Source organism: Leptosomus discolor, chromosome 5 (genome assembly GCF_034619465.1).
Source record: "Leptosomus discolor isolate bLepDis1 chromosome 5, bLepDis1.hap2, whole genome shotgun sequence".
Lineage (NCBI taxonomy): Eukaryota > Metazoa > Chordata > Aves > Leptosomiformes > Leptosomidae > Leptosomus > Leptosomus discolor.
In genome coordinates this window covers 38,023,475-38,050,635 of record NC_141395.1, presented here as the reverse complement: position 1 = coordinate 38,050,635, position 27,161 = coordinate 38,023,475, and the positions used below count along the sequence as shown (strand labels likewise).

General features: G+C 41.0%; 1 protein-coding gene across 3 annotated transcripts in view; it reads left to right on the top strand.

Moving 5' to 3' along the window:
- The window catches only part of KANSL1L (KAT8 regulatory NSL complex subunit 1 like), a 61,022-nt gene extending 38,417 nt beyond the window's left edge, over positions 1 to 22,605 (top strand). For 2 of the 3 annotated variants that reach the window (XM_086465034.1, XM_009951202.2), the window contains 9 exons: positions 3,841 to 3,991; positions 7,952 to 8,062; positions 8,464 to 8,601; positions 11,972 to 12,096; positions 13,504 to 13,628; positions 14,586 to 14,640; positions 19,754 to 19,866; positions 21,358 to 21,538; positions 22,177 to 22,605. In XM_086465034.1, the coding sequence (XP_086321160.1) occupies positions 3,841 to 3,991; positions 7,952 to 8,062; positions 8,464 to 8,601; positions 11,972 to 12,096; positions 13,504 to 13,628; positions 14,586 to 14,640; positions 19,754 to 19,866; positions 21,358 to 21,538; positions 22,177 to 22,425 (1,248 nt within the window). In that variant the 3' untranslated portion in view covers positions 22,426 to 22,605. The remainder of the gene's footprint in view (positions 1 to 3,840; positions 3,992 to 7,951; positions 8,063 to 8,463; positions 8,602 to 11,971; positions 12,097 to 13,503; positions 13,629 to 14,585; positions 14,641 to 19,753; positions 19,867 to 21,357; positions 21,539 to 22,176) is intronic. The other variant, XR_015183491.1, reaches the window with a different exon arrangement.
- Positions 22,606 to 27,161: the final 4,556 nt, after the last annotated feature.

Sequence of the window (27,161 nt, the reverse complement as noted above, 5' to 3'; positions counted from 1 at the left end):
TTTGGCTTATAAGGGTAATCAGAAGCAGATGTGACAGGTATTCAGCAGAGTGTATCTCAGCTGACTTAATTACCTTACTGGATTTATACGCATTGGTGTAATTGAACTGTACTGTTACACTTAGGCAGGTTTCCAAAAATGGTAGAGTGTTAATGATCAGTAGCTGAAACCATGAAATGAGTCTTCACTTCAAAATTTTTAACTGGGATCACAAAACATTTTTCTTTTCCATTATGGCACACTTTATAGACTCAGACTTTTTTCTCACCAGAAGGATGGTTGGCCAGTAGTGTTCAGCCTTCTGAGCCTTCTAAAACTGAGGCATGAGCTGGTCATGCTTTGTCTAATGCATCAATTTATCACAAGCAAGTGCAGGAATTGTTTTGAATATAAAAATAAATTGCTCACTGTATTTTCTGTGACCCAGTAAAACAGTACTAGGGGGAAAAAATCCCAGATTAAAATTCATAATACTCTGGAAAATTAGATTCTGTTGATGGCACCATGCCTTATGAAGTTTAAAACAGAGTGATGTTTTAGTTGGAAGATTTAAAGCTTGCACATTTGTGATTTCCTCTTAAATGCAGTGTATTTTCTTTTCCTTAATAGAATCAATTTAATGTAATGTTATTCTTCGTATCTCCTTGAGCTTAGGAAGCATGAAATTTTGTATTTCAGTAATGAAGAAAAGTGTTTCAGGAGATATATGAGGTATAGTATAGCAGGGGAAAAATTGATAAGAGTTAAGTAATCTCTCTTGCTTTCTGAGGGGTTGGCATTGTGGGCAGGGTTGCTGTAGAGGCCTGTCTTCTAAAAGCTGTATGCCATGGTTGTCATGAAACCACTAGTTCTTGCTGTGGCTCAACGGATACATTTGTGGGTTGTTTTCTGTTGGGTTTTGGTGGATTTTTTGTTGGTTTGTTACAAAATCAATAATTACCCGCTGTTAAAGCCAGTTGGGTTGTAGAGTTCTATACTGAGTTGGAAGCGAGGAGAGTTTAGTTTTCCAATAAAAAATTCTTCAGTTTTGTTTCAGTAAGGTGAAAGCACTTTCTTTAACTGAGCAACACACTTTCATTCTGGAACGAAGGGCCTCAGAACTTTTTTCATCAACAGTTGATTAAATCAACATTCCTGACAAACATTATGATTTCACTAATTCAGCATTTTCCAGTGGAAGACTACTCCACCAGAAATTTAGTCCAGATCTGGTAGCTAGGAACACAGACACTGCCAGATTTTTTAACTTTTATTCTAGTAACTTCACAGGCATTTAAATAAAATTACTCTTGCTTCTATATAAGTCCTTATTTTCTTTTGAATTACAGACTGACTTAATGAAAGATTTTGTTATTTAGGTGTTGATACCAGAGCGTTCAAGGAAATAATGGACGAATTCAGGCATAAGGTTTTGTAACTCCCACCACAGGCAAGATGAGGAAGGGAATTTTGCATTTACCAATGTTGACAAATAGATTTTAATACTGTTTCAAGATAGATTGAGACTGTGGAGATTCTTTGACCATGTATACATGTTTTTGAGCAAGCTTAGCTTTAAGCTATAGTCTAAATATGTTTGGGACTAAAGTGAATTAAAACAAGAAAAAGCAAGTCAGGGCTAAAGGACTGGATGTCAATATGTGTTGGTCTTACCTATATATTTTCTAGGTTATTTTACTGCTCAGTGTTTGGGGATTTCTTTTTAAAGAGTGAGAGATTTATCATTTACTGTAACATGGATTCATTTCTGTAAAAAAAAAAAAAAAAAAAAAAAAAAGGCAGAAAAAGTGCAGTCGCTGCTTAAACAGTGGAGATTTGGTAAACTAGTTCATTTCTAAAAACCAAGTATCAAGAGGAGATAGCTTTTGTTCATTTTTTGAAAAGCAAGCCCTTATTACATCAAAGGTAGAGCAACTACATAAAACCTCTTTAAGCTTTACTTTAATGATCCATGTAATGGGAAACATTAAATTCACTTTAGCATTTATCCCTCTAGTGTTTCCAAACACAGGCCCCAGTTCTGCCAACACTTTATGGATGTTTAAAGTTTAACAGATGAAGAGTCCCATATGTCTGTCACTGGAAGATAACAAAACATTGATTTGAAGGAGTCCTGGACTAGAAAAGAATTCTTTCTAAATTAAGTTGAAATTACTAGTGCATACACCTGTGTATGGAGATCAAAGTGGATTTAGGACTGTTAATGTTTTCCTGTGGAAAAAAAAAAAAGTGAAATACAAGAACACCACCACAGGGTCTCCTCTGCTCCAGCATCATAACATGCTTACTTGATTTTAATAGTTCCTGCAATACAATACCAGCATAGGGAATTTGTCAATTCAGAAGGGAAGAGATGGAAAGGGGAACTTTTTAATGGAATATTTTCTGAGTTAGTGTGGATTGTGAATACTGATGCCACCTGACAGAAGGACTGATTTCAGTCAGTGGAGGGGGATTTTATGTGGTGGATATAATCACCGTATCACTAACATGAGTGGCACTGCTAGAATACAGCCTGGAATATTTCAGGTAGGAGGAAGCAGCTGAAGAGATTTTTTGGATTTGGAAAGCAGAAGTTCTGAAAATACAAGTAATGCTCATTTTGATTGTCTTGCCTCTGATGCAGCTGCTAGATGTTTTCCTTTCATTCCATAAAGAGTCATAAGAAAATCAAGACAACCACTGTTGTATTCGGTCTTACAGTTTTTTACATTGAAGTCCTTTTCCGGGGGTTGATAAATGTGGCTGTTTGCACAGTGTTAGGCTGAGACCCTTGAAGTACCCCAGTGCCCCCTTCCCTCCCTTCATGTTTGTAGGATCTGCAGCAAAGTATCAAAAACCTGTGGAAGCCTTTCAACATGTCAGTATCTTTAAGGTTACTACTGCTAGTATCCAGTAAGGCTAAAAGTACCATAAGCAACACTATTCCCTGGCAGTGCTTTTGTAGCTTTTTCTGTAGTGCAGACTACTGTTGACTGCTACCCTGTAGTATCACATGCAGTTCTTTCCTTCTTTCAGAGCTCAGTATACTGCCTGTGCTTTGCTGCTTATTCCTGCCCATTTTCACCCTGTCTTTATGTCCTGCTACCTCACACCTACCAGTTCTGTGCAGTCTGTCATTTTACCTTCCATACTTTAACAAGCCTTGCAAATAAGCAGCTAAATTAATCTTTCTTTGCAGCACTCCTCTTTCTAGTAATTCCTCTTACTACCTATTAATCAATCCTCAATGCACTCCTCTCCATATTAATTGCTGTGTATCATCTTTTGTTTGTTTATCTGATATTTAAATTATAATTATAATAAGGTAAGGACTTTGCCCTCTTGCTTTGTGTAAGTACATGGTGTGCTCAAAATGTTTAATACTGTGTCTTGCAGTAAAGTGTATGAGCTCAAACTGGCTAGAGATACCAATATTAAGAATCTTCCTAAGACTAAGGGGACAAGCAGAGGAGACCCCTGTATTCAGTCTGGTGTTCGTATTGTTTGTGCATCTATATCATGCCTGTTGTGCTGGAATGGAATTTTAAGCGGTGTTTGTTTGTCATAGGATATATCAAAATAATGATTGGAAACAGTGGTATTTTCTCTGGAAACTTTTTGGCAGCTGTTTCCTGGCCTAATTGAAGTGTTTTTTTGTTTTCTTTGTATTGTGCACTGTAGTCCATGATAAGTGGAGGTAAGTCATATTTAGACTATATGAAGTTTGTAGAAATATTTTTCCTATTCCTATATTGAAGGATGTCACTGACTGACTTTTTTTTTTTTTTTTCCTTTGGGTCTAATTTGAAGGAAGGGAATAAAGGGGAAGTTAACCTTTGTTTCTGTGTATCATTGCAGACTTCGCCATCTAGAGATGTCTTCTTTCCATATAAAACTCACTTACCAGCCTCCGCTTTAAGCAGTAGTGACTCCAGCGCAGAATCTAAAATACTAGATTATATGCAAGAGCTGGACTCTTCCTTCCATCCGGTCTTATCATTTCCTTCAGGTAAGTAATGCCATGACTCTTAACAGAGGGTGGTTGTGCTTGTGAGAGCTGTAAAGTTCATGGACTAATGTTTCTTTTGAGTGATTTTTAGAACTTAATTCTCTTACAGAAAACTTCACACTGGTAAAATAGGTGAGTTTAGACTAAATGAAAATGTTAACTTCATCCTGACATTTGAAAAACACACCTTCGAGGTTTCCCATACCAAGAAAGACAGGTCAGGGAGAAGGTCTTTTTTGCACGTTTCATGGTGTGTCTAATTGAGTCAGTGTTAGTCCTTTAGATGTTGCTTTTGCCAACACACTGGTTGTGTTGTTTTCATAAGCAACTTTCAGTTCAGGCCCTCTGGACTAGGTCCAAAAAGCTTTATTTAGGTTTCCTAATTCTTTTTGTGATAGTCAGCCTTTTTGACGATCTTTGAAGTTTATGGTTTCTGTCTTCTGATTCTTTAATCTTTTTGAACAGTAATGCAGATGATGTTGTTTGTGACTCAGCCCTGAAACTAGTGCAGGTGCAACTTGACAGCACTTGGGTCTTCAAAATAATAAATTCAATGCTGTTATCAGCAGAAGGGATTCATACTTTTGGATTTTGTGTTCATCTTTTTTTATTTTAGGAAAAATCCATGACTGGGTAGTTGCTGACCAGTACAGGAATTCTGCTGTTCAGGGGGCTTTCTTTGCCACAAAATAATCCTGAACGTGAAGCTGGGACTTCCATGGGACTGTTTGAGTCTTTAATCAAACCCACTGTCTTCGCAGAATGACAGTGTAGATGCTGCAGCCTGGTATTAGGAAGTCAGGGGTTAAAGTCAGTCTTGGGTTTGGAGGACTTGTCACTGTCCAGTAGACAAGACCCAAGTGTGGACACGGAATTCTGAGAAGGTCTCAACTCTCACAGGTTTACCAGAGTTTACATCCCATATATGGGGCAAAGAGGAGATTATTTTGAGGAGCAGATAGGGGAAACAGAACACTCACTCCAAGAGTACCACAGCAAACATCCCAGTCAGCAGGACTCTGTTATGGAGAGGAGAGAAAAACACCTCTTGAGTCTTTCTTCTTTACACACACTCCATCACGTACCCTGTGACTCTGACAGCCCAGCTGGACAGGAGCCAAGGGGGTTAGAAGTCTGTTCAAGGATAGTCATATAAGGCTATGCCCCTTGTGTTCATTCTTACCTTACTTTTAAGGGAAACTAGAAAGTTTAACAATAATATTGACATTTTCTCTTCTCAAAAAGAGTTTAGTCATGAAAAAAACTGAAAAGCTTTGGATTGCATTGTGGCTACTGTTGGTCACTTTGCCAGGATGGAGGAACAAAAATGTTATTTTAGCTTCATTCCAATACCACGAACACCTCTCTTTCGAGGAATATTTATTCTCTTTTCAAGGAGCCTTAACCTTGCTAATAATAGTTGAGACGGGAAAGACATGCTAAACCTACTATGTCCTGCTCAAATGCAGTCCTTGTTTTTGAGGGAGGCTAGATTGATGCTATACTCTGTGCTTTGTGTACTTTGCTATCTCTATCTCCTCATGAAGACCGTTAGTCTATTCATCATTTTCTTTCATATGAAAGAATTATTGTCGATAAATGCATGCTAGAAATTTTCCAGCTTGGTCAGGTAGCCTGATTCAGTTTCATGTTTTCTTTACAGCTTCCTTAGTTAGCCCTTTCTAGAGGGATAACTTCTCTTAAAATACTGCTTGTGGTATGCTCACATCTTTTATCACTCTCTTCTGAATTAAAAAAAAGTTTGTCAGCAGAGTAAAAGAAAAGGGGTTTGTTTTGATTTCCTGTATGTGTTAAAAAAAAATATTATTGGTATTTTTTTCCATTTTGGAACTCTGGGAGTTTGATTTTTCAGCTTCAAGGAGGGATTCAAGTTCAAGATTCTCTCTTGTACCTTATTTTTTACTTTCAAAGTATGTACTGTCTTGGGTTTTATTTTCAAAGGAGAATCATAATTTGCAAGCAACCTAGTAAATATAGTGTACTGGGACTGGCTCACTAGTGTACTCACTTCTGGAAGTGTAATTGTCCTTACAGTTCTAAGTCTTGCCTTCAGGTTTTCCAAATTACCAAGGGTCTTGACCAAAAATACGTTAGTGGTTGGAACATCCCTTGAACATAAAAGAAGCTCTTTAAACTTGCACCCTGATAACTGGAAAACTATAGTTTGTATCTAAGAAGTTTGTGTTTCTGGTATTTCTGCACCTAGCCTGTGGATAGACTGGAACAAACACTCCTGCCCTTTTAATTAAGATACAGGAGCACATAATAAAAAATCTGAGATATTCAGGTGGTTCCCGGGGGGCAAAAGAAACCAGGAGAAATGTTTTGTTTATTTCTTTACTTAAATGTTGTGACTAATAAACCTTTCGGCACTTCTTTATGTTTTACACAGAAGTAGAATAGGAGACACTGCAAAAACTTTTACAGGTCACCTTTAGTCTTGTGACAAAATATCTACTGAGATCCATATCAAGTTGAAATAAGTTGTTCTTTTTAGTTAGCAAAATAAGTTGAAAGTTTCTGTCCTGGCAAGTCCTGAAGGCACATCAGGCTAAGGTTGTATGTAAATAAAAGTAGATTAATGCCCATCCTTTGACCCTGCCCTCAGTCCTCTTCTCATTCTGAACATAATAGTTCTCAAGCCTGCTTATTACGTTGACTTACTTCTTTCTACTTAATTTTCTCCTTTCTTGTAATTTTGTTTCCGGAAAGGCTTTTCAGATAGAGACCTATTTTTCTTAAGCCTTCCTGCCTTACAACAGTGGGTAAATTCCTTACCACTTGAGACGTTTTGCGGACTAATGCTGGGTTAGATCTCCCTCAGGAAATTAATTACATTGCCCTGCTGTAGCCTTTGCCAAAGACACAAAGGATGAATGTACCTTGAAATTACCTCTAGGCTCCCTGCAGTAACAATTTCCAAAAACATTAATTACTTGTACCCAAAAGGCTGAACCAAAACATTTTCAGATTATAGGAAAAGTGCACTGTGTGCTCTCTGCTGTACTGGGTTTTGTGCAGGAGTTAGTCAAGAGGGGAAGACCCCAGTCTTACTCTCACTTGATACCCTCCAGAGATTGTTTTTGCTAAGAATAATTCTAGAGTAATTGCAAGTATGGACATAGTTTATTACAGAGTAAGACAACCTTGCTCTTTCTTCGGCTTTGAACACCAAAAAAAAAAAAGTGTCGTTGATCTACTAAGTGTATGTTCCTGCACTGAATAAATCTTCAGGAAGATATTCCTTAGGTTTGAGTCCTACCTTGATCTGAGTTGTCTTGTCAGCCCTTAAAAGCTGTCAGTGCTGGGGAGCTTGGAACTACTTAAGCATAATGCCTTGGTCAGCATGTATGGCAGTGTTGATTCACAGCTAAAAATTGATTTGTTTTTACCATGGCATAACTCTTACTTCCCATTAATAGAAAGGCAGGTACCTTGAGTTCTTGCCTCCAGGCAATTACTTGAGATTATCCTGTATAGTACTTAGATGACTGATAGGAAAGACTACAGGTCTTTGCCTGTAGTGGAGGATAGCACTAGTACAATAACTGTCTTGCTGAGAATTACCTTGCCTCAAACTTCCTTTTTCAGTCATCAAAAATAATTTCTTTGAAATGCCTGGCTGGGCTTTTTAGGGATATGGTCATTGAGTTTTCCTTTGGTCTCACCAGTTTCAGGACGTGTTTTCCTATATTGTCTTCAGCTTGACCATGACACTGCTGCCATATAGACAGGTAGTCGGTCCTCACAGAAGTTACTGAGTACTGCTGTTCTTAAGGAGTCGTACGACTCAAGGCAGCAGTATTGCTCATAGATTATATTACGTAGTGTTGTGTAGATTGATTCCCTGACCTTCAGTAATGATGCATAATTCATTTGCTCATAGGTTGCAATCTTTCTGATACAGACCCTATTCCATTTGGAATTTTTTTTAATTAGATATTCCTCTTCACATATACTTTGAAACATTATTAAGGAAGGATGACATCAAAGGAGAACCTGTTGATACCTCATCTTTGGGAGTGGAGTTTAAAGTATCTCCAGACAATGGTATGTAAAGCAAGACTCTTTTTCATTCATTTGCCAGTACTTTCTGTCCTGAAGAGGTTCAATTTATAAACTTACCATAAATCAGGTTATCAGAGAAAGGTAACTGGCTAAGGCTTTAGGTAGAAGAAGAACCTCTTCCCAGACCACAGTGTCAGGTTTTACTTTGTTGCACTGAAATGATCCCACCAGAGCTGTAGGAGGGCACTAATACAAGTGAGGGGAGTTTGAACCATGGGTTCTCTGTGGACACAGGTGTCTGACTGCAGTACTACTTACTATTTGGATTCCTATCAAAAGTCTGGGTTTTTTTCCATTATAAATGGTTCAGCAGTTGAGGTTGCCTGTAAATTGGACCAATGGAAAATAAGTTTTCATCTTGGTACATGCTTTTTCTGTTGTAGACTGTAGTCAACATAATGTTTCTGTCAAACAATGGAGCAGTGGCTGTTTATCTAATTCCAAATCTCAGTCAGTGTCAGCAACACCTGACCAGCTGTCAGAAGGAAGAAAGAAAAGACACCTAAGCGAGACAGCAGTAGGTAAGAGAAAAACGGCATTGCTTAAGATGGCACTACTTCTTTTAAAATACGTACTGTATAAATGAGTTTATCACTGGGCTTTGAGAATTAATTTTAAGTTGTCTCCAAAAAGGATACTGTTAGGAAACTTTACAGGACTGTAGAAACAGACTTAGGATACCATGACAATAATTTGCTATTTAAAGCATAGTAATCCTTCTCTTTCTTCTTGAGTGTATATTATAAAAGGAAACGAGCTTCTGTATTTTATTTTTGGAATACTCTTAAAGAAGGCTGCTCAGCAGTCCAACTGTGTTTCTTTAATACTGGGTGTCACTGTTTTTAATATTGAAGGGGTTTTTTTATAGTAGTCAGTGAAACAGACTTAATTGCAAAGTTACCTGACAAGTTATATGCCCAACCAGACATTAACTATTCATGGCATCTTTGGTCAGCTGTTTCATTTGTTGTGTACTGTCATTTGTGGTTCTGGTTTCCTTCCAGACTGTTAAGAGGACTAGTGGGTAGCCAGTGCTTATAATTAGTGTTTTCAGCCTTGCTATCTTTATATTTTAAGCCATTGAATCTCTACTTCAGCACTTGGTAAATGAATAGAAAGTGCCCTGAAAGTTCTGTAGGATAATGTGGTAATTTAGGGACAAAGAATTCAGTGTACTATTGTAAAGATAAATAGCATCTTACCTTTCCAGGCTATTAGAATGTAAAACCTTAGAGATTCTGTTACAGATTCATTTATGTGAACTTTTGAAAAACTTTTGGCAAAATTCCTCACAAGACATTTGAAGAAAATAAATCACTGAGTAAGAGGACAAACTGTGTTAGTTTAAAATTTCTGCCTAGAAAGAATTAAAAGATATAAATGATCAGTTAACATTGTGATAAAGTACACTTCTGGTGCATGTCCAGGTAAAACTGCTGGTGTAAACTTGCAATAGAGGTGGAGATACGGGAATTAATGCAGAGATGATTTAGCAAAAATTATGATTTATTTAAAAAAAAAAAAAAAATCAAAAAAACCCTACACCACAGGAAAAAACCCTATTGATTGGAAAGTTATGGGAGAGAGTAAAATGTGGGTTTGGACACTGAAAACTGTCTCGGATTTGGATGAGGTTTTTTCCTCTGCATCATTCCCCTTGTGCATTATAGTCCTCCCCTTTACTGTACAGCCTTCTCTTACGCTCTGTGCCTGTCTCTGTGGGGAGTGCTGTGACCTGTCCCCTCTCGCCATCAGTGATCCTTTTTTCCATGCCACCTGCTCCCCTAACCAGTCACTGGTCCTCAAAAGGCAGATGCTGACACAATTGTTTCTTGCAACCATATCATTTACCTAAGTGTACTGCTCTGCACACTGAGATCAACAATTGGAATTACTTGGGAGCGCTAGTAAGAGAGAAAACTTCTTGCTGTAAACCTTTTGAAGTTGCAATTAGTCTTCTGCCAATAGTATTTAGTTCTTTGGGCTAATGAAACAAAAAAGCCGTCTTTTACTATGAGGATCATAGTTTCCCAATGCCAGAAAACTGCTATGTGGTGTATTCATGAGCAGCAGCAGCTACTAAGTTCTAGCTTATTAGTACTATGGGTGTAGTACTACATATTTATTCCTAATTTGGGCTCTGTCTAGGAGAAATTATCCATGGGGAAGGTCAGCCTGATGAACAAGGCCAAAAATAAAAACTGTGTGCCAGCAAGCCAGTTGCAGAGCTGCCTGAGGGATGAGTGTTCATTCCTTGACCCAGTCTGTGCAATACAGACTTTAGGATCAGTCTTACCTCTTTTTCCATGTTAGAATACACTGATTTTTTTTTTTTTATTAGTTTGTATGTTAAATCTGAGTTCTCTTTTCTTACTGGAAGTTAAGGTAGAAGGAAACGACCTGGATGAAGAGACTGAGTGCACCCTCAGCAAGTTTGCTGACAATACAAAACTGAGAGGAGTGGCTGACACACCAGAAGGCTGTGCTGCCATTCAGCAAGAGCTGGACAGGCCAGAGAGTTGGGCAGAGAGGAAGCTAAGGAAGTTCAGTAAGGGCAAGTGTAGGGTCCTGCACCTGGGGAGGAATAAACCCATGCACCAGTACAGACTGGGGGTTGACCTGCTAGAAAGCAGCTCTGCAGAGAAGGACCTGGGAGTCCTGGTGGGCAGAAAGTTGGCCATGAGCCAGCAATGTGCCCTTGTGGCCAAGAAGGCCAATGGTATCCTAGAGTGCATGAAGAAGGGTGTGGCCAGGAGGTCGAGGGAGGTTCTCCTCCCCCTCTACTTTGCACTTGTGAGGCCACATCTGGAGCACTGTGTCGAGTTCTGGGCCCCCCAGTTCAAGAGGGACAGGCTGCTACTGGAGAGAGTCCCGCAGAGGACTATGAAGATGATGAGGGGACTGGAGCATCTCTTATGAGGAAAGGCTGAGAGATCTGGAGCTGTTCAGTCTGGAGAAGAGAAGACTGAGAGGTGACCTTATCAATGCTTGTAAATATCTAAAGGGCGGGTGTCAAGAGAATGGGGCCAGGCTCTTTTCAGTGGTGCCCAGGGACAGGACAAGAGGCAATGGGCACAAACGGGAGCACAGAAAATTCCACCTCAGCATGAGGAAAAACTTCTTTACTTTGAGGGTGACAGAGCACTGGAACAGGCTGCCCAGAGAGGTTGTAGAGTCTCCTACTCTGGAGATCTTGAAAACCTGCCTGGACACAGTCCTGTGCAACCTGCTGTAGGTGAACCTGCTTTAGCAGGGGGGTTGGACTAGATGATCTCCAGAGGTCCCTTCCAACCCCTACCATTCTATGATTCTGTGAAAGCAGAACACAGGTGGTAAAATTCTGAATTCCCCTAAATGCTGCTGACACTGGGACTGAATAATAGTAAACAAGAATTACGATTTGTCTGGAGCAGTGGACCCACTACCAGAAGAAACCACACATGGAGATCTAGAAACTAATTTTGTTTGTTAGCTTGCTGCCAGTTTTGTTTTATCATATATCAAGGAAGAAACCGTCAGTGAGGGCTTAGTGAACTGGTATGTCAGTGAGATGCGCCCCAGCTAGGGAAGTGCTGCTAGGGAACGCTGGGGAGCGTTCCTCTAAGTCTGATTGTATTTGCTCTGTGTGTAGTCTATGGCAGCTCCTGAAAAAAGAGGCAGGATTTGCCTGTATGAAGCTGGTGCTACAAGAAGAAATCCTTTGTAGAAGGAGAGGGATGAGTTTTGTGGAACAACAATGACAGGATGAGTAGCAAGTGTTTATTTAGATGGCTTGTTTTAGTGGTTAGCTGTGGGCTTCTAGAAATGACTTTACTATTACTGTATGGAAAAGTATCTTTAGTCTAAATAGAAAATAGCCAGTATTTTTTTTATTATTATTTTTTGTGACAGGCGAACATAACACTAGGTTTGAGACATTCTCCTTTCAACATGCAGAACCAGAATCCCATAGCAGTTTTGCTGCCGTGACCAATGTCAATGCGATGTCTAGGCCCACTCACAGCACTTCATCACAGGTAAACCAAAAATATATCACCGTCTTAACTGAAATATCAACAGAGAGTTGTGCAAATTAATAATTTAAAACCACATGCTTTTTATATCTAATTTAGTGTTACAGTACAGAGCATTTTTACAGTGAATTAAGTGGATTACATTAAGTAATTTATTCCAGATTGAGTATGTGATGTTCCTAAAACAGATACTTCCTTGTAAAAGAATTATGCAGATCATATAACTGGAGTGTAAGTTTAGTTTATTGGCATTGGGCCTTTCATATTTTATTTTTTTTCCAAATTTCATTAAATATACTGTGATTTATGTTCCCAGGTTTTCACAAGGGCTCTTACGACCCCTTTTTCTTGGTGCAGCTACATGAAGTGGCGTCACAGTGCAAATATAGTCACAGACTTTGTTAACGCTCAGCTTCACTGTTTAAAACCTTTTGTGCAGAACTACAGGCAAAGTCTCTGGTATATAAATTTGCTGAGGAGCAGCGAACTCTGGTTCAGTGAAGTCCCTGCAGAAACACAGTTTGTTTTATTGGAATTCATTGAGAATTTCATAATAATATTCACATTTCAACCCCACGATTCTGCTAAGCCTAGTGGTATACTGGTCCTCTGCAAGTCATCATGTTCAGTCTGGTGATGACTTCTGGAGAGCCGAGTTTAAATCTGTGTCCCCAACACAGTTTTGACAATGATCTCTCCTCCTTTCTTCCCTTACTTGAACAGTCCATTGTCAAAGAACACCTAAATGGGCATTTTAGAATAGACTACTCCCGTTAATGTTCAGCTAAAAATCAAGATCTTGTAATACAAAATGTGTCGTGATGTAAAACTAAACTTTTTCCTGTAATCGAGGAACTTCAGTTTTCAACCCATGTAGGTTCCATGCACTAGTGCGCAGAGAACACCACCAGGAATCCTACTGTGATCATGGCAAAGAAATCCAGTTTCTGTCTTTTGCATGTCTTTCAGAAAACCCCTCTCCATGTAGGCTGTTCTTCACTGTTAAATGTAGCTTCATTCTTTTGGAATTCTTAATTCTACCACACTGAAGAACCACTTGGGTAGATAGATTATAGAAGGTCATGTTTGTAGACTGAACACTATGAAGAAGGTAGCATTAACTTCAAAGTTCTCATAAGTATTCAGAATTAACTGTAACTGAAATCAAGGAAGGGGAACCCCACTGATTTCAGTAAGAGTTATGCCAGCAAGAAGTAAATCTCAGAGATGAGATAGTTTTAAGATTTGTTGAGATTCTATCGCGGGGGGAAGTTGGAAGCCATTAAGCCACTAGGAAGTGTGTTCAAGTTACAGACTTTCTCCTTGTGCAGTTCTAATGTTTCTCAGCTAACATGTAGTTCCTGCGATATGAGCTGATGAATCTTGTCTTGTATTGGTTATATTATACAGCATAACTCCAGGAGGAGGTTGAGAAGTGAGAGCTCCTATGATATAGACAACATTGTTATTCCAATGTCCCTGGTGGCACCGTCGAAGTTGGAGAAACTACAGTACAAAGAAATCCTTACCCCAAGGTTTGTTCATGACCTCTTAGGTGCAAAGATGATACCAAAATGAACATGAGAACGTTAATTCAGACTACCGTTAACATGTAGTTAGATAATTTTATAATATTAAGATGATAGTTTCATGCACTCGGGTTTTTATTTCTGTGCACTTCAATGTGTGTGACTGCAGTGGTGGGAAGACTGGACAGTTGATAACACAAGGGAAATAGTCGGATCCACACAGGGAGGTGGCAGATGCACCGACTGGCTAAAAATAGAAATGGGTTTATATCATCTTAATTGTAGTGATATTTGTGGCCTTAAATGTGCCATAAGGCTGGCGTGCTCTGAACGGTTATCTAGAGGTTGCTGTCTTTTTTGTGCATTGTGGTTCATAAGAAAATAGTTAACTGTGGTTTTAGCATACATTTTTAAATTTTATCGATTCCAATACAGTAGAATAAGCTCAATTTTTTCCATACAGTGTAAACCTATAATCCATGATTCTAGAGACAACTTCCCCACCATCACCCTGCCCTCTGAAAAAGGACATCTTTAGATTGCTAAAACAGGGTAATTGATCTCCTGTGCTGTAGTTTAATGGCTTACAAGCAAATTGACTGAAATGCAATGTTCCATATTTTAAATCTCTCGTTTGTATTTTCTTTTAAGCAAAAAGCTTTTTAAGCTTTTTTTCTTTAAAGCTAAAAATATTATTAAGACTCTGTTGGATAGCTTAAAGACTATGTTGGGAAAGGGAAAGGTTAGATAGTGAGTTGGGAAAGGAAGATCTAACTTTCTGGCATCTGTTATTGTCACCTTAAGTTTGAAATTATTTTAATTGAAAGAAACTTTGAAGCAAAAGCAGTGTTGAAAAAGGAGTGACTAACAATATAGTGTAGAAACAGAAGCGTCGTCTTTACTGCTGAAATAATGAAACAGCATTTAGGTAAATTAATTTTACTTTTCTTGTCTCATTTCTAGCTGGAGAGTTGTTGAATTTCAACCTTTAGAAAGATCTCGTACAGATGAAGAAGAGGTAGGCTGTATTTTAATTAAACTAGATATAATATATAATTGGGATATATTTTCCAAAGTCACTGACTGCATGCAAATTCTGGTAAGTTTCAAATTTCACAAATAGAGTATTAAGTATCAGATTGTGAAAATGTGTCTTATCTGAACCTACTCAACCCTATGGTGGATGACAGAAATGTGAGTATCTCTATTAATAATCGTTGTTCGCTTGTTTGTTTGGCTCTTCTGTCCCTTGCTGTCAGCACAGTCAGTGCACCCAAAGGGTCCCTTTGGTCAGGCCTCTGCCTCCCTGTTCCTGAGCACTGGGATGCTGGGTCTCCCGGCGTGACTGTCTCTTCAGGGATACCTGTGCTATAATGTCTGTCCTTCTCTCTCATCCTCTTCTTTGATGGCCAGTTCCCATGGCTTGTTGCTCTTCGGGAGGTAATTTGGCATTTTGCCTGTGGGCCCAGCAGGTTTCCTCAGTTTTCTTTTCAGTATTCATTTTCCTGCAACCCTCCTATTGGGAGCAAACTTTCCTTCTTTCTGCTTTGTCAGGAATAACATAACCTTCAGCATTTCCTGCTTCTCTCTTGAGCTAAATTTGCACATTGTGTGCTACTGTTGCTTCCTCCAGACATAAGAGTCTACCTATTTCTTCCAGGAAATGTCTGTGGACTTTGCAGCTGAGGGTCCCTTTCTCCCCTAATCAGGGGTTTGCGGCAGTTCCTAACCCCACTATGAATATACCAGCAGGTCTGGTCTCTAGGCTGCTGAGTTTTACTAGGTCTGTAGCTGCCTGCTGCATGGAAACGAACCTTTCCTTTTGGACAGCATCATGGTCTCAGCTCCCTACCTGTGTAGTTGCACTCATTTGGCACTGTACTCTTCGGTCGGAAGGAAGAGAAAAACTTACTCTGTCCCTGCCTTTGCTCATGCACTTGAGAAATTATTGTGAAATCTGGTGGTCAGATTTATGTCACCTCCATTTGCAGAATAACAAGGCAACAAGGGCACACTGTCCCTTGAGAATGTACTGTTCATTGCTCTCTCTTCGTCCTGATATCTGGGGGAAAAAAAAAATTTCAAGTGTGGTTTGCTTTCAGGGCTTCAAGGGACTTGCTTGGAGGATTCAATGGATTTCTTTAAATTTCAGATCCCATACAGATGACTTGTCTCACATACTTTTAGCATATTTGCTGAAGAGACTTAAAGTAAAGGTGTCTCTCTGTGAAGCTCATGGGCTAATTGCTCATTTAGTAGTCCTCCCAGTACATTTGTATTTGGCATGACTAGTTATCCTGTATGATTCATCCTTTGGCCAGGAAATAACTTGAATTAACAATAAAGCAGCTTTGCCTCCTGCCGTGGTCCACTGCTTCTGTATTGTCTATCAGCTATTGGGTAGAATGAGAGAGATGTCAGACAAGAGAAAAATGCTGAAGATCTTGTTTGTCTAAATCATCCTTTGCCAATTTTCCCTTTTTCTTTTGGGATCGTGTTAATTGGTTTGATGTTTTTCAGAGTACTGAGTGGTTGTCTGATCATAATTCTTCCACTTCCTTGCTTTAGGTTTTAGGCCGAGTTAGATTTGTTACTGAGTAAGCTCGAAAAAAGACATGAGAAAACAGCAGCGTTACCTTTTTGCTTTTTCTGCACTCACACTCTGACACTCTTGAAATTGTTCCTTGTACTCAAATCAAGGCAAGCTTCAGCAGATCATTCGTGAAGGGCAAGAGAGGGCAAAATGCGCTTTCTGCTTTTATATAAAGTAAGCTTTTTCTTTGCTTTCCACTGCATAGCAGCCTGTAGTGGTACTGTATAACAGTTTCTTTTCTGCCTGTCTTCTGCATGGCTAAATTTAAAACTTCTGGAGTTGTCCTTGTGTCAACTGGAAGTTAGGGATTTCTTCCACTTGATATCTTTTTTTTTTTCCTATTTTTTTTCTTTCTTTCTTCTTTATTTGAAGGCTTTCAGTGCAACAACTTCTATCCATGCAATAGACTTGCACCCAAAGTTTCCACAAATTACAAAAACAGTGGGGTCCCAAATTTATGTTCTACAGGAGCCACACTTCCATGGACAAGAACTGAGCCCTTTCTGAAAAGCAGGCCTATTCACCGTGCCTTTATTTGAGTACAGAAAGCTTACCTCTTTTGGGTGCCTGATTTTTGTTTCCAGAAATTTTGCCTTACAAGGGCAAACATAACAGTTGGGCAATGCAAAAGTTAATCTACTATCTATGTCTGCTCTGTTACTTGCTCTAAAAATACTTAGTTTTTGAAAATAGAGCATTTGAGTTCCCTGGTTTGCATGTATGAATTTGCAGTCTATTATTGCTTTAAGGCATGGGAGGGTGTGGCATGGGTTTTCCTGTTTTATTTTGGTTTTGATTTGTTTTGTCCAGGTTAACATTTCTGGCAAGGCATGATTGTAAAGTAATGTTCAAGTTATTTTGTAGTTGTTTTAGTAATGACAAATAGTTTGGGATAATTCTGTGTGTAATTAGTTTTGCATAAGTGTTTTCATGGCTTATGGCTCAGTGTTTCCTGTGAAGCCAAAGACTGAAACACAGAGTTTGTTGTTTTGAGAACCTTTCAGAAATATTCCTGGTGCTATTCAACATAATGCACAGTGTCTTGTAGCTTAACTAGATGTGACTGGGGGGGGGGGGATCCAAATTTTAGTTTGCTTTAAGTCTTTTTCTTTGAGTGCAATCATTAGACATGCCTCACAAATAGGCCTTCCTAGTAGTCTTTTCTCTCAACATCACCACCAGATCCAGCCACCAAGGAATGACAATTCTTTTGTCCTTTTTCAGACTAACCTTGGCAGGGGCAGGGGGAATACCAAGTTTCTCCAGTTGTAGGAACTTTAAATGAACCTAAAGTTGGTGGAGGAAATAGATAAAGGGTTGCAAAGCTGGGGAGGGGCAGAGGCTGTACTGAACCAAGTACAGACCTTTTACTCTGATGTAATGTGATTTTACTCATAGAGCAAAGAATAATTTTTAAATAAGAAAATGTATTACTTACTAGTCTTCAATGGAATAGGGTAAAACTCATTCTAAATAAACAAGTAGTTAAATCTATCACCAGCTATAGAAGAGGAAGAGAAGGCTTATTCCTGTATTTTTCAAAACTCTTTGCTTGGAGAGGAATGTAGACTTTGATTTTTGAAAGGAAGCTTGTTAAAAATGAAGTTTCTTCCCAGCATGAAAAGTTTTGGCAATTTGCTAAGAAAAGTATTTTCAAAGTCTAAGTTTTTCTTTCAAAATTATCTTTTGTTTCCACTTCAAAGGAAATCTGAGCACAAAGAAAATTCCTCAATTTTCCCTGAGGGAATAGCACTTTTGTAGTTCATAAAATTCTCACTTTCACGGAATCTGAACTGAGAGGCAGCCCCATACCATGCCATCCAAGTGACAGAGCTGGTGAATTCCAGAGAGAGGAGGAAACCCATTAAGTTGACTTGCATGAAAAGAAACGAGCAGCTAACAAAGTGGTTTGCATAAATAAATAAAAGCAATGAGGAGTCTTCAAAAAGCAGTCATAAGATGGGCAAACAAAGCAGGCCTGTTTGTCTGAAGGTTCCTGTTGAGCACTGGGCTGAGGAGGAACCGGGGGCAGCTACGGTTTTAGCAGACAGGTCCTGTGGCCACTTCAGATCGCACTGAAGTCTTTGGGATCCTCTTCACTGACCCTGTTAAATTTCGTTGTGGTGCTGTAGTTCGTGACCAGCCACCTATGTTAGAAATGTGCTCTCTGGCAAGCGAGTGCCACTATCAGATAGTTTACAGCAGCATAAATGCATTCTAACACTTTGCATTTGTGTACCTATAATGGTCACTAATTACCTCAGTTCTGCAAGACTTGATACAAAGAATGGCTTCTGCAGAAAACCTCAGAGCCGTTAGTTGCCTGGCACTGCAGCGAGGACTCTGCATTTGGTTCTGTATTTTATCACTCGGTTGGAAGATAAATGGTGGTACTTGTGTAACACCACAGAGGATTTTGCTTTATAGAAAAATACAATTTATTTTCCATGACCACCCAATTATTGATCTAATTCTTGTCCAGGACTGATCTGGCAGTGCAGCTTCACAACTCTTCTGACCAGGAATTGTTCTTTCCTAGAATTTCTCTGCTTTTGAGTTGGGAGTGACAGGCATAAAATCCATGGCTGCAGCACTCCTACACTCTTGCCAACCATAGCTTTTTGGGTGAACTTTGAAGAGGTTGAATGGTTTAGAGCACTTTGAAATAACTCTGAGCTGTGCTGGAGAGGTCCAGCCAAGAGCTCACCCTGCCATTGGGGGAGCAAGGAGGAAGGGCAGCAAAATGCTTCTTGCCCAGCCACGTCTGAGGAGCAAACTTCCTGGTGTGCTGCCAACAGAAAAATGAAGATGGTTCTTCCAAAGTGAAGGTCAGATGCAATAGCTACATCTGAGGAGTTTTACATAAAAAGCTGGCTCTTGTTTGCCTATGAGCAGTTAAAAGTACTCACATTAGGGCTGTTTTAAGCTATACGGGGGTCATGCAAATAATTTGCTAAGAAATAGTCTCTTCAAAGCAGAAACCATTTTCTGCTTGGTTTTGTAGCAGGAATGCGGCACCTCAGGTTTGCTGAGTTCCTCTCAGTGTGGAGCTATCGAAGTCCTTCGTGATCTCAGGCCCATTTCTTTGTGCTTAAAGAGCACCTGGCAAATCCTGCTGCCTCCCAGTCTCCTCCTAAAGCAGTCTCAGGAAACTCCTGGAATTTTTGCTTGTCTTTATTATGTGCTTTTAATACTGCCTTGATTTGCAAATGAATACTTGCCCTCTTAATTTTCTGCCTCTCACCATAGAGAAAAATGTGTTAGTTGCATGGGGGATATAATTTCTATATCTATTCAGATCATCCACAGACACATAAAGAAATAAAGTGTAAGTGACAGCATCCCATATACTGGAGCTCTAGTGGGAACGTAAGCTGAAAGCATGTATTTTGATGTGCCTTTATACTGCAGGCATGCATTGTGTTGCCTCTTCTTGTTTGGTGAACAGACCCTTGCAGAAATATATGTAATATTGGCTGCCTTTGTTTCTAGTGATGTTCCTAATTACGACAGCAGCTATCTCTGTATGTCGTTACAGATAGAAGATCTGTCAGATGAAGTTTTTTCCTTACGCCATACAAAGTATGAAGAAAGAGAGAGAGCAAGGTGGTCACTGTGGGAGCAGAGCCGCTGGCCCAGAAGGAATAGCAGGCAGGTGTCTTGACTTTGATAAGAGCGTTCCTGTTGAACCACTGCTGTGGGTTGTTGGTGCAGCGGTTTCGGAAATGCTATCAGAGAAATTTGAAAATGAGGGCACTGTTCATGAATTAATTGGTGAGGGACGGTACCAGGTACGTTTGGTTCTGTGGCTGGAAAGAGAAGGCAGTTCTGAAGCCTGCATACTTACAGAAATTGGGCATGTTAGTGACCTGGTATTAGTGAATCAAAACCTTACTCCCATACTGAACACACAGCTCTGCTAGTTTATGCCACTCCTGGTTAGTATGACTTTAGCCCCAAGTGTAAAGAGCCCTTCTTCACTCACCTGACTTTGATGAAAGTCTACTGCATTCAGAGACACATTACTGAAGGGTCCTGGGCTGTGCCAGAGACCACAGCTTAAAAAAGTCATTGTGTAAAAAAGGTTGATTCTCGTACGCTTGGTGTCTAGTGCAAAACTCATCAGAATTAAATATAACCCCTGAAGTCCTGCAAAAAGTAGTGTGTATAAGAGCAAATGTCATCTGTATCTGCAGTTTGGCTCTGGGAACACGATTGCCATAAATCACTTCAGAATCTGGCAGGACAAAAAACAACCTATAAATGCTGGAGTAACTTTTTTCACTATTTATCATAAGCTTGTGTCTACTTTTGGCTGAAAGTGAACCGTGACACTATGAATAAATATGCGAAGATAGCTTTTTTTAATGCAGGATAAAAATAGAGCTAAACCGTATTAAGGAGTTCTATTTTAAGCAATTTTGAACATAAAAAAACTTTAGGAAGTTTACTGAACAATGCAAGTTCTATATCTACCCTTAATTTTGAAACTCTTATGAACTCCTCGGTGAAATCTTAGTGCTATTTGAATTCAGAAGTAAAACTGCCATTGATGTGAGCAAGGTTAGGCTTCCACCTGGCATTTAAGATGCATGCCACTATTTTTTATCTAGTTTAAATTTGCATTAAAGGTGAGGTCAAAATTTTTCATCTTATTATTTTGTCTGCTGTGGAGATGAGTCCGGAGCAGAGGTGGGAAGGGGGAGCCCAGGAACCTGCTGTTTCTTCTCGAGTTACACTGGCACAGTCTGCTGACAGCGCAGTTTGGAGTCTGCAGGCTCCTGTGCACGATGTGATGTTCTCCCAAGTGGGAACAGCCCCCGGCTCACTGACTTCTCATGTCCAAAATTACAGTTCTAGTGAGCATGTGGAGCAAGGCGCAGGAGTGGGACAAGCCACCAGCTGTTCCAGCCCTATTTTATCCAGTCAGCTCCTCCACATTTCATGTTTTGCTTTGGCTTGGGATAACAAGGTTGTCAAGAACCATGTGTGTTTTCATCCGCTTTTTTGAATTAAACACGTAGAATGTAGGTAGCATGTATGGAGAAACTGAACACTTGGGAAGGAAAATCTGAACTGTTCATGGTGATGTGAAAGGGCAGGGAGTAGCTCTTAAGACTCTCGTCTCTTATCCTGCACTAGATCTTACAGCAAAAATGCCGACGGACGACACAGCCAAGATTCAGTGCAGAAAGACCACCACGGCAGCTCCTGTGCCTCGCTGCATTGTGCTGCTGAACCTGTTCCTGACTTGACTTCAGAAGCCCCCAGCTCTGTTTGTTCAGGGATTGCACAACTCTGCAGAGAGAGCCAGGAAGCGAAGGTGGGTGCTCCCAATAGCTTCTGGGTCTGGTCAGGTCTTCAGTGACCACTCTCTAACCTAAACCAAGGACGCTGAACATCTCCTTCTGACTCACTGATCAGAATCTCAGGCTGTCACCCTAATTTATGTGGACTGAACATAGTGCTCCTGTTTAGAACTAGATTGCTGTGCTTTAGGAATTAAGCCCAAGATTTGTCAACAGCTAAAAACTTCCTTGCTCAGTACACACAGCACATGTTTTTGAGGCGACTGTGGCAGGCCTGGGTTCAAGGATGCTGGATCCTTTTTCAGGGACGTTGGCCAGGGTTCAAGACAGGCCTGATCATTACAGGGTCGGGTATCCTGATGGTCTGGCACCATGGAAAAGGGCTTTCTCCTTCCTATACTCTGCCTGTTCAATTGTAGCTCTGTTACTAGTTCAAAACCATATGAAGCCAGCGTACATTGACAGCTGGTGCCTAGCAGTGTTGTATTCTGTATCTGAAGAGCCCTGCAAACATTGTGAAGACAGACACTCATTTGTTACTTGATAGCAGATCATTCTGCACATAGCTAATCAGTTCAGACTCAACTGAAATCCCTTTTTACCCTCTTTTCTCTTTTTCCACCCTCACTCCTACCCTTCTGATTCCTTTCAGTCTGGGCTGTGGGAACTTCGAGTTTTTCCACTAAAAGATGAAGAGGTAGAAGCTTTACTGTGCCAAGATCAAATAAAGAATCAGACTGAAATGTCAAGTGCAGCTTTCCCCAGCGACTCTCTCTGTACTTCATGCACATCCATTGGTTTGCCAGACAATGGCCATCCACCAAGAAAACAATCTACCGAAGAGTCAGAAGACTGCGAAAACGTTTGCCTGGGAATCAACAATACAAGAAAACAAAGGTGACAGGGAATAATATGGTTCATTAAGAAAGCCAATTAAGGTGGAGAAAAGTGTAAGGTAAAATCTCTCTTGTTCACACAGCATATGACAGCACAATTCAAAACCTGTACGTTAGCTGCATATAATATATTTTCTTTCTTGCTTTGTAACAGGCAGGATAAATCCCAAAGACAACACTTTCTTCTTCCTGAACCCCAAGAGAAAGTAATTATTTCAAGCTGGAAGTCTAATATTCCCAGCGTCGGGAGTGGGCGCGCATAAGTTGCTGGCACCATTCACTTTCTGTTGTCATATTGCCACATTTGTTAATAATCATCCTTTTCTGTTTTGTCTGTTTTCAAATGCATTTCTGGTTCTAGTGGATTCTGGTGCAGCAGGATGTGCTGTCTACCTTAACCAACAACTTCAACTGAACACAGAAAAACTACTTGAAAAAGTAGCAGGGAGAAGTGATAGCCTTAGATTATTTTCCTGTGCGGTATGACCAAGGGGCAAAAAATCTGCTCCTCTATATGCATGTGCGTAACCCATGCGTAAGATATGGCTAGGTGTGAACCAGCAGGTTCAAAGCAGGCGTTCTGGAAGCCTTGCATCTAGTTTAAAATCTGTACTCAGCTCTCAGTAGTGCCAGGGCATGTTTCATATAGGTGTCCCTCAAGCAATAAGGTAGAAATAGACCACTGCATTTCAGTAGTCGATGTATCTGCTGCTCAGCAAGTAGGGTTTCTGCTTCAGCCTTGTGGGTGTAGAGAAATGGAAGGAAAGACGGGTCGAGTCAAATCAGTGACGCAGCTCTTTGAATATTGTGTTTTGGGTCATCTTACTTCCTTAGTCCTTCAGTAGCTAATGAGGCTCATAATATTTTGCTTTAATATGTTAAAGACAAACTTGTTCCAATTTCTGTACAGTGCCTTGTAAGAGTCTCGTAAGTATGCCAACATTTGGTGACTAGCTGAAAAGGAAAAGATAACTGACATCGAGAAGACCAAGAAAGAAAAAAGCCCCAAAGCTTTCCATTGCGATTCTGGATAGATTTTTAATTTCGCAGCAAGTTCACAGAGAAGAAACAAAAGGAAGTTTAAACTTGCATCTAAATAGCGTAGTTTGGAATGTATCTGCAATGTCAGAAGGCATTAACAAAGATTAAACATTGAATGTAGGTATAATCCATCAACAGGAAGTTTTTCTGTGTAGGACGGTTGAAAGCAATTTAATAGGAGTCTCTGTTTTTGTGCAAAACTTTCTTCCATGTGTAATATCTGGAATGGCACTGGACAGGTGACCCAGTTTTAGTGACAATTTTTTTATTTTTTTTTTTTTTTTTTAGTCGAAATGACAGGAAATATACACTGGGCATCTGAAAACAGTAAAGTTTCAACACTACAACCTATTGCTACATTGTAGTTTATTGCACATTCTGATTATTTTTTTAAACACTTTTTTAACACTGGTTTGTCTTAAACTTGAATCTTGCTTCAATGTCTGATACAATAATCTTTGATGCAAGGTTGTTTTTTTTAATTAAAAGTTATTTCTATATATGTTGTATATAGTCTGAATTTGATGGCCTTTTAGAAGCAAAGAAATATCAGCAGTGGTTCCTCTTGGCACAGAGACCTGCTTGGCCCAAGAATGGCTTTGCAAATGCACTGAAGGGGCAGAGACACTAAGCTTTGCTGTCGTACTGAAGCTGCGCCAGCGCTGTGAGGCTGAGGTTCCCCCTTAGTGTCTCAATACAGAGGTGGATTTTTTTCCCACTTCTCATCCTGCATGTGCATCTGCTGCTGGAAGAAAGTTTCTGTGTCTCAAACACTTTGCAGGTCTTTTGCATACCTGTATCTGTTCATTAAGAAGCCTGATCCAACTAGCTCTCACCCAGCTTTGTTGTGAGGTCAGGGCTTCCTGCTCTGCCTGATCCCTGGGGCAGCGTGAGGAGTTTCTGGAGTTAAAGAGCTGGGACAGAACGAGCAAACCAGCAGCTAGCTGCCTTACATGTCCTGAAGGTGCCATCAGGAAAGGGAACTGCAATCCAGCTTTTTACGGGAGGGAGCAAGAGGAGTGCTTTTCTCGATCAGGGGTGGAAAGGGAAGGATGCTAAAATGAGGCCAAAAACCTGAGTGTGACAGTAGCTGGATTAACCAGGTCTGGTCTGCCTGGTGGCCTGTAAAGCTGTTCCTGCACTGCGGCTCAGATCCCAGCTCTGGTGTCCTGTTGAACCGTTGTGCTGCTTTGGGGTCAGTCTCCCGTGTGCTGGCCTAAAGCAGCTGCTCGTGACCTTGCCAGCTTCAGGGGCTGCACAGGCAGTTACCAATACAAGCAAGGGTAAGCGCATTGCCTTTGTCCCCTCTTCAGATGTTCTCATCAGCCATTGTAGGAACCACCTAGTGCCTCACAAGGCAGCAGTAAAAAGGCCAGCCAAAGAAAGGCCAGGCAGCCAGAAGACTGCAAAATATCCCTGGAGAAACTATAAAAATGTCTGTTTGATCACTACACCCCACCCCACCCCCCCACTGTCAGCAGTTTTTAGCAGCTGCCTAGGCCGGTGACTGCCAACTGCAACTGTCTTGCATGAAGGGCTGCTTGAGCCACTGCACGGCCAGAGCGCTGTGCTGGAGCAGTTCTTCCTCCCCATGCCCACCACGGGGCTGCTCGCCAGGCGTTAGTGGGGTGCAGGTTTCTGCCATCAGACAAGCAGCACCTCCAAGCGTGGCAGGCAAAGGCTGGTGGGGAGGGCTGGCCAAGAACAGGCTGCAGTTGCTTTGCTCACGTCGCCTGCCTGCCTCCAGCAGCTCTTCCTCTGGCAGGGGCAGATGGGGAATGTTGCATGCACATGTCAAGTGAGAGATGCTTTTTGGGAATCCCCAGGCTGCTCCTCATTCCCCTCCCCCGCACCTCTAATCATTTGCCACCTTCTCGCAGCAGACCAGGCACTGTGCCCTGACTACCCGCTCTGGCTCTACTCTGCATCTTTGCCCCAGCCAGTGAGGCACCCAGTTTTTCAGTAGCGCACACACACACACACACACCCCCCCATTCACTACTGGGACAAGGTTGGAAAACTTGCTGAAGTGAACTTGGTCCCAGGACCAGCCCCCTCCTGTCATCTTCTCTCCCTGTGCTGCATACAGCTGGAATCAGCCCTGGTACTCTGTTGCCTGCAGCCCTTTTCCCTGGCAGAGCCAGACACCCACCTCCAGACAGTTCAGTTTTTGCATAACTGCTGGGGTTGTGAGGAAGCTGCTGGTGGTAGGACCAGCTGAGAGCTCAGGGCCAGGCTCGTGCTTGAAGGCATAAAATGTGTAAGAAAAACCCTGTTTGTCATCCTTCCTTTTCAAAGTTTTAAACAACTGGGGGGGGGGGCAGGGAAACCAACAAACCAAACCCCAACCTGCTTGTCTTTTGGCTGTTAAGCTATGAAAAGAGCTGTCAGGGCTGTTCCTGGTGTTGTGGCTGAAGGTACTACAAAAGCTGGCTGTGAAATACCAACTTAAAACATAACGCAGCAAGTCGTCCCCCCCCCGAAACTGGGCTGGCACAGCTTCACAAAGCAAGCCATTTTCAATTGAGACCTTTTTAAAGGCCACTTATGTTCTGCTCCCTCCTGCTATGAGGGTTTAAACGCTTCATCTCTGCAGCCAGGACCTTAATGGAATGTAAGTACAAATACAAACTTCTAAGCCCGATTAAAATCAAGATCTGTGTGTGTCTACTGCAGCTTTTTTATCTTGCTCAGGGATGTGCCTGAGGCACATGCCCAAGCCCAGCCTTACTCAGCTATATCGGAGTTTCTTTTATCTTGTTTTCCAGCGCAGGCAGAGCCTTTGCTCTGTCAGATCACCCTGGACTGCTCTAGACCATGTGACTTAGTATCACCAGACTCTGCTCTCCTGTGTTGCTGAAACTTTGCTTTAGCAGAGCATTGCAACATCCAGCTGTCCTGGGGTTTATTTAGCCCTGTGGATACTATGCAGGCAGCTCTTCTGGCTTCCATGTCACTGTCAGGGTCACGTCCTGTGGCTGCGGGGTTACAAGTACAGGGGGACAGGCCTAAAGCGAGCCTAACGGATCACTTCTGTTAATGTGTAGAGGCAAGAAACTGAAAGAGTCTTAAGCATTAAAAGAACAAGTTTCACCACTGTTCCTTCCATGAATGCTCTCTGGTCACTAACAGCTTTAACCTTGGATGTGTAATGAGCTGCTGCAGTAGTAGCCAACTGCATAAACCCACCTGGGTGGGATGGAGACAGAAAGAAGCAACTGAGTAATTTTACTGCATGTGACATTTCTCTCTCCCCCACAACACTCCTAACCTGCAAGTCAACGGACGTGAAACCTATGAGATTTAAAACAGTGACAAAGTGACTACAGCCTGTGAAAGAAAACCTACCGCATCCTTCCATGCTCAGAACAAAGCATAGTACCGGTGATTAACTGGCATCACTTTGGGACATCTGCCCCCCCTCCCCCCAATTAATTAGGAAAACAGCAGAAATAGTTTGATTAACCTTTCAGACCAGCTTACGGCAAACTGCAGGAGGCAAGGATACTGCCGCTCTTGTCCTACTGCTTTCAGCAGTGTGAAACACCACCATTCCAAATCCTAAATAACATTTTCATAACCTGTTTGTGGCTGCTTGTCCTGCCTTTTGGATCCCAGAGCTAGGGCTGTTTCTCTGCACACGCTATATTAGTCTCTACAAGGGTTCTTTCCAGCAGGTCTGAAACAAGCTGCTTTAACA